The sequence below is a fragment of the Solanum verrucosum genome, unplaced genomic scaffold (assembly GCF_900185275.1).
Source record: "Solanum verrucosum unplaced genomic scaffold, falcon-dt-bn FXZP01000060.1, whole genome shotgun sequence".
Classification (NCBI taxonomy): Eukaryota; Viridiplantae; Streptophyta; class Magnoliopsida; order Solanales; family Solanaceae; genus Solanum; species Solanum verrucosum.
Genome location: NW_026020129.1, coordinates 2,937,615 through 2,943,393, shown reverse-complemented (window position 1 = coordinate 2,943,393; position 5,779 = coordinate 2,937,615). Strand labels below are relative to the sequence as shown.

At 32.9% G+C, this 5,779-nt stretch overlaps 1 protein-coding gene across 1 annotated transcript; it reads left to right on the top strand.

The window, feature by feature from the left end:
- LOC125826535 (protein TRI1-like) lies at nt 1-2,729 on the top strand. Its single transcript, XM_049505888.1, has 2 exons — nt 1-340; nt 2,241-2,729. Exons 1-2 carry the CDS (start codon nt 92-94, stop codon nt 2,364-2,366), a joined length of 375 nt encoding a protein of 124 aa, XP_049361845.1. The 5' UTR covers nt 1-91; the 3' UTR covers nt 2,367-2,729.
- The last annotated feature ends 3,050 nt before the right edge of the window (nt 2,730-5,779 follow it).

The following is a 5,779-nucleotide window of genomic DNA, read 5'->3' as shown; positions in this document are numbered from 1 at the left end:
CAAACGTATTACCACTTTGACCTTCTTTCCAAAACCCTCCATTTTCCTCGTTGATCAACCCTAGGGTTTTACGAAAAATCCAAAGTAATCAATGGCGTCATCGACTCGGATTTTCGGCAACTGCTGTCGAGCTCTAATGGCTGCTGCTAAAACTTCCGCAGCAACAGAAACCACAGCGACAGCAACAGCCACTGTGACCAAAGCCAGAGGTCGTCCCACTGGAATACTGAAGCCACAACCAGTTTCCCCTGCACTGGGAAGCTTCTTAGGTACTAAAGAATCCTCTCGCGCTGATGCGGTCAAGAAAGTTTGGGAATACATTAAAACCCATAATCTCCAGGTCTGAATATTGTTCATTTATTTTGAGTTCATTAGTGAATGTGGTGAGCGTTGATGCACTATTCATTTCCGTTTTTACTTCATGATGATTGTTTTCAACTCATAATGTTTCTGGCCTAACTCAACCCCAAAAGTTAGCTCACAGTTCATTCCCCGACCAGTGTGCAACTTTGACCGACGGGAGCAAGGACCCGCCTCTGATACCATGTAAATGATATGGCATCGTGACCTAACTCAATTCCATAAACGATCTCATATAAGCAGACTACCGGTCCATTCCTCAACCAATGTGGAACTTTGACCCACTCTAACATTGTATCCCTTTGGTGGTTATGTTAATTACTTGGAGAATTTTATGGTCTTCTGTAAAGACATTACAGTTCTATTTTTTATACAGAAACATTTTAATTTGGTACTTGCATTATAGTCTAGCTAAATAAGCTGAAAACTTGCAGTACTTGTGGATAGTAGAATGCTGGTTTAGTTGTTCAGTAGGCATGACATTGATTTTGGCTAGTAAATCGATATGTGATGGCGTTTTTTTTATCAATAAATTATTTTTACAGTACCATTTTCAAAATATAAATGAAAAATGTGATGGCGTCTTTTGATTTTGTGGAGGTGAAGTTGATAGTTCCTGCTTCTTGAGATGAATCTGTTTCTTTGCTTTTCTTTTTATCTTTATTTCCTTCCTTTTTTTTCTTTGAATGGTTTGAAGGTCTTTAAGTATCGAATGAAGTGGTTGACCTTTTAAAAAAAAGAAGGGGAAGTTGATAATTCATAAGCTGGAGTGCAAGAGTGCGAGTGCGAGGGTGGTTGATAAGATTTAGGGCTTTAAGGTTATTTTTGGAGGCTATTGGATTAGGTTCTCTAGATACGATATGAACTGGTCTGCTCTGTATTCATCTCTTCTTTTTGGGGGAGTTGCTTGGGCTAGTGTGACTTTGCCATGCCTGACTCTTCTGTTCTTATCAACTATACTGAGAATTGGGCTTGTTTTGGCTGGTCAATTTAGGATTTCATGAGTGGCTGGTCCAAATTAGAGATTTAGCACTCTGCAAATTAATGAATAAACTAGTTGTATCAAAGGTTTTCTTCTGCTGGTTCAAAATATTTCTCAAGAGTGAAACATACTATCCTTTTATAATTGTTTTCTATTTATAAGCATACTTCTATAGCGGTATCTGATGAAGAGCTAGAATGCTCATGGCTTAGCTCCAATGATACTAATACTATGATATCCTACTTTTTGTTATCACTTATCACCAAGTTTTCAAACTATTTTAACACTTTGTACGGCCTAGAAAGGAATAAAGCTGTTAGTGCAGAACATTGCACTTAGACCCTGAAGAGGGGTTTTTCTTTTTTTCCTGGTACTTGCTTCAGTAAATATGTCCAGATGACTCCCATGGTTCATCAAAATATCGATATTTAACTGCCCTTTCCCCCTGAAGAGAATTACGTACAGAAAGTTACCTTAGGCATTCGCATCCAATTCTATGACCTAGTGGTCGATAAAGTAGGTGAAAAACATGGCAAATCAAGATTCAAATCTTAGCAGCGACCAAAGTGTTGGGTGATTTCTTGGCATCTGTCTAAACCTTGGCTGATAGGGTTACCCGGTGGCCGGTACCCATGTTGGTGGGAGGTAGTAGGTACCTGGTGGAGTAGTCGAATTGTGTGCAAGTTAGCCCAAATACCACTGTTATAAAAAATGGCATTTGGCCTTTCTGATCTATGGACTCAACTCAATCCAAGAGATATCTGATGTGTGCGAGAAGAAATTGAATTTGTCAATTTGATCACTGCTAACTGATTGTGATTTTCCCTTTTTTTTTGTTCAATGGTACCTCTCTTTCATGGTTACACTGACATGGTGATTGTAACTTCGCGGCTTGCAGAATCCCACAAACAAGAGAGAGATACATTGTGACGACAAGTTGAAAACTATATTTGATGGCAAGGACAAGGTTGGTTTTCTAGAGATTGCGAGGCTATTAACCCAGCATTTTCATAAGGCTGCTTAAGTTCTAGGCAGGCGGGAACTTCTGTAAACTTTAGGCACCTTCTGGATACTGGACATTGTTCTTTACCTAGCTTGCTAGCTTCTTTCTGTTTCTAGTAGCTCTTCTATTTGCCTTCACCCTGGTTTGAATTATCAAACGGGGTCGATACAGATGCTCTTTATATCAAGTGGTTTGAAGATGAAACAAAAAGCAACAGGGTAATGGTAAACTGCTACCATTAGTGTTCCTCCACCCCAAAGTTCCCTCCTTATCCTTTTCACAATTTGAAGTTAAGCTAGGTATGCAGGATAAGATACTTTGAAACACAAATTGTACCAGTTGAAATGTAAAATTCTTGTTGCAGTTAGTTCTTTGCTGATAAAATGTTAGTCTATTTACTAGTGTTTTCTTTTTCCTTTATCGGCTTAAATATTTGATAGAGATTGCTCCTTACCAAAATATTCTTTATTTCTTCGAAGGTTAACTCGAGACTTTTGTTACACAAGTCTTATCATCTGATACCTACATTGAGGGCCGACTTAGTTCGAATTCACGTTGAGAAGTTCCACATTGAGAGGGGTAAAATGTTCATTAACAAAGACTGATTTTGAGCCTAGAAAGACTTGAACATGAGACATTTAGTTAACAATGAAGGAATGTTTTTCACTTCACCACAACTCTTGTCCCCGTCCAATTAAATTGGAATTAATTATTCATATGCCAATGTATAAATTAGAGTGATTTTTTTATTGAAATAAAATTACAATAAATAAAATTATTAAATAATCTTTTTAGTTAAATTGATCATATATGAGTAATTAGCTCCAATTTAATTAGGTGGATATGCTTATGAAAATCACATGTTTTGCATTGACTTGCTTCCCAACAGAATATGCAATGCTGAGGATAGGCAAGAAATTTACTCTGTTTTATATTAGCCATTCACCTTCATTATAAATAAAAATAATAATTTCATTAATTTATTCCTTCAGTTTTTTTAAAAAAAATTACAAAATATATTTAAGGGTAATATGAGAAAAAAATTAAAGTTTTATTTACATCATAAATAATTTGAGAAAATTATTTTTAATAATGGTCAATTAATATTAGACTGAGGTAGAAATAATAAGGGAAAACTACATAAATGAGCCATAAAATTCAAAATAATTACAAGTTCATACCCAAATTCAAAGTAATTTCTGAAATATCCATTCTCTCATAAATAATTACAGTCCATGCCCTTCATTCATTAAGGGTTGTAATTTTCGCTTAACTGATATTAAATCGGTATCATATATTGTATTAATATCATTAAGGTTGATAATTTCGCATAACTGATATATATATATATATATTGTATTGATATCATTAAGGTTTCTTGTTCATAAATTATTTATTAGTCAATGATACTATAAGAGTATATATGTATATTGTTGTGGTATCATTAATGTTTTTTCTTTAGAAATTACTCATTAGTCAATGATACTATAAGAGTATCTATATTTTTTATGGTAAAATTAAGGTGTCTTGTTCAAAAATTACTCATTAGTAATGATACTATATATATATATATATTGATTTAGTATCAATTCAGCGAAATTATTAGCCTTAATGATACAAATATAGTATATGATACTGATTTAGTATCAATTAAGTGAAATTATCAGCCTTAATGATACTAATACAGTATATGATACTGATTTAGTATCAGTTAAGCGAAACTAGTAAAGGGGTATTGTTTGAAACAAATTTTAAAGTGACAGAAAATAAATTACAATCACAAAAAAAATATGAAGAAACATAACTTTATTCATCAAGATAGCGGGTATTATTCTGTTCCTCCCTTGATTCTTCTCTCATAAGATTTATCCATGATTTGAGGTCTGTTAGTGGCGTATTTCTCAAACTAGGATGATTTAGATTTGACCTTTATATGAATATTCCATCAATTTACGGAATTTTCGAGATCTTTTTTATCTTTATATAGGCATAAACTAGGGTTTAGGTTGAGTAGCCTCCAAGAATTCTAGTTGAAACTGAACACATCTTCTAGAGTTTCAATTTGAATTGAACACGTCTTGTAGAGTCCGTAAAATTTCAATGTCTACAAATGCCCCTGGTTCATGGCTTGTCGGAGTGTAGACTCGATGAAACTCAAAGACGAGGCTTGAAGTACTCATTCTTCCACCTTTGCAGCTTCAGATTTTCAGATTTGATTTAAGAGAGAAGAGATGAAGAGCAAATTTGGTCCTACTGGGCGTGCCAATTTGTTTGCAACAAATTTTAAACATATGAAAAATAAATCAACCACACAAATAAAATCTGAAAAAACATAATATTTTAGTCATCAAAGATTGCGAGTACAACTCTGTTCCTCCTTTGATTCTACTCTCATAAGATTTATTCATGATTCGAGGGTCGTTAGTGGCGTATTTCTCGAACTAGGATGATTTAAATTTGACCTCTATGAATATTCCATGACTTTTATGGAATATATCTCGGTCTTGATCTCTTTATGAAATTTTCAAGATGCTTTTTAAGAGAATTCAGTACCTTTTATATAGGCATAAACTAGGGTTTAGGATTGAGTAGCTTCTAAGAATTCTAATTGAAACTAAACACACCTTCTAGAGTCTCAATTCAAATTGAATACGTCTTGTAGAGTCCCACAAAAATTCAATGTCTACAGGTATATAGTGTAATTATTTAGTGGGGTATGAATGTAAAGAGATTTGGCTCTTCTCCATTTCTCTTCTGTCCATTTTCCCCAAGTTTTTATTTAGATGAGTGACACCTATATTGCTTAAATATGAAAGGTCAGATTAATTAGTATTCTTAATCATAGAAGTATACAAATTAACTATGATTAAAATAAGAAATATTAATATTTAAAATTTCCAATTTTGGTAAGAATATATCAGTTTCCCAAATTTTTGAGAACGAATGGACTTCTATAATTTACAATTTGAGTTACGATCAATATCAATAGACATTTTAAAAAAAATGTCTTTCTATTTTTTGAAAAAGTTTGTCTAGCAAAAAAATATGTTATTCTTAATGATTAACAATGTTTTTTTTCTTCGTAAAAATAACTTATTTAAATATTAATTTTGAACTGCCAGAATTTAGTTTATGAAGAAACATTTTTTTTATGAATAAAGAAACTATAGATAACGAAAATAATTTAAGCTGTGGTGTTAAAAATAGTGACATGATTTTTTTTATAGCTAAATTAGATAGATTTAAATGGTGAATATATGTATCCTTTTAACCATGATTAAGACACTTGATTACTTAAAAATCTATACCATTGATATTTAAATAAGACAAATGTCATACACGTAAGTAGGAATTTGGGAAAAATTGGGAAAAAAAGAAATATTTTGCTTTTATAGGTATTTGCTTATTTTCCCCCGAATAATAATTACAGAATC

Coding starts and splice junctions, on each gene's coding strand:
- LOC125826535 (XM_049505888.1), top strand. CDS start 92: ATGGCGTCATCGACTCGGATTTTCGGCAACTGCTGTCGAGCTCTAATG. Junction 341..2,240: donor TTAAAACCCATAATCTCCAG/GTCTGAATATTG, acceptor CGCGGCTTGCAG/AATCCCACAAACAAGAGAGA.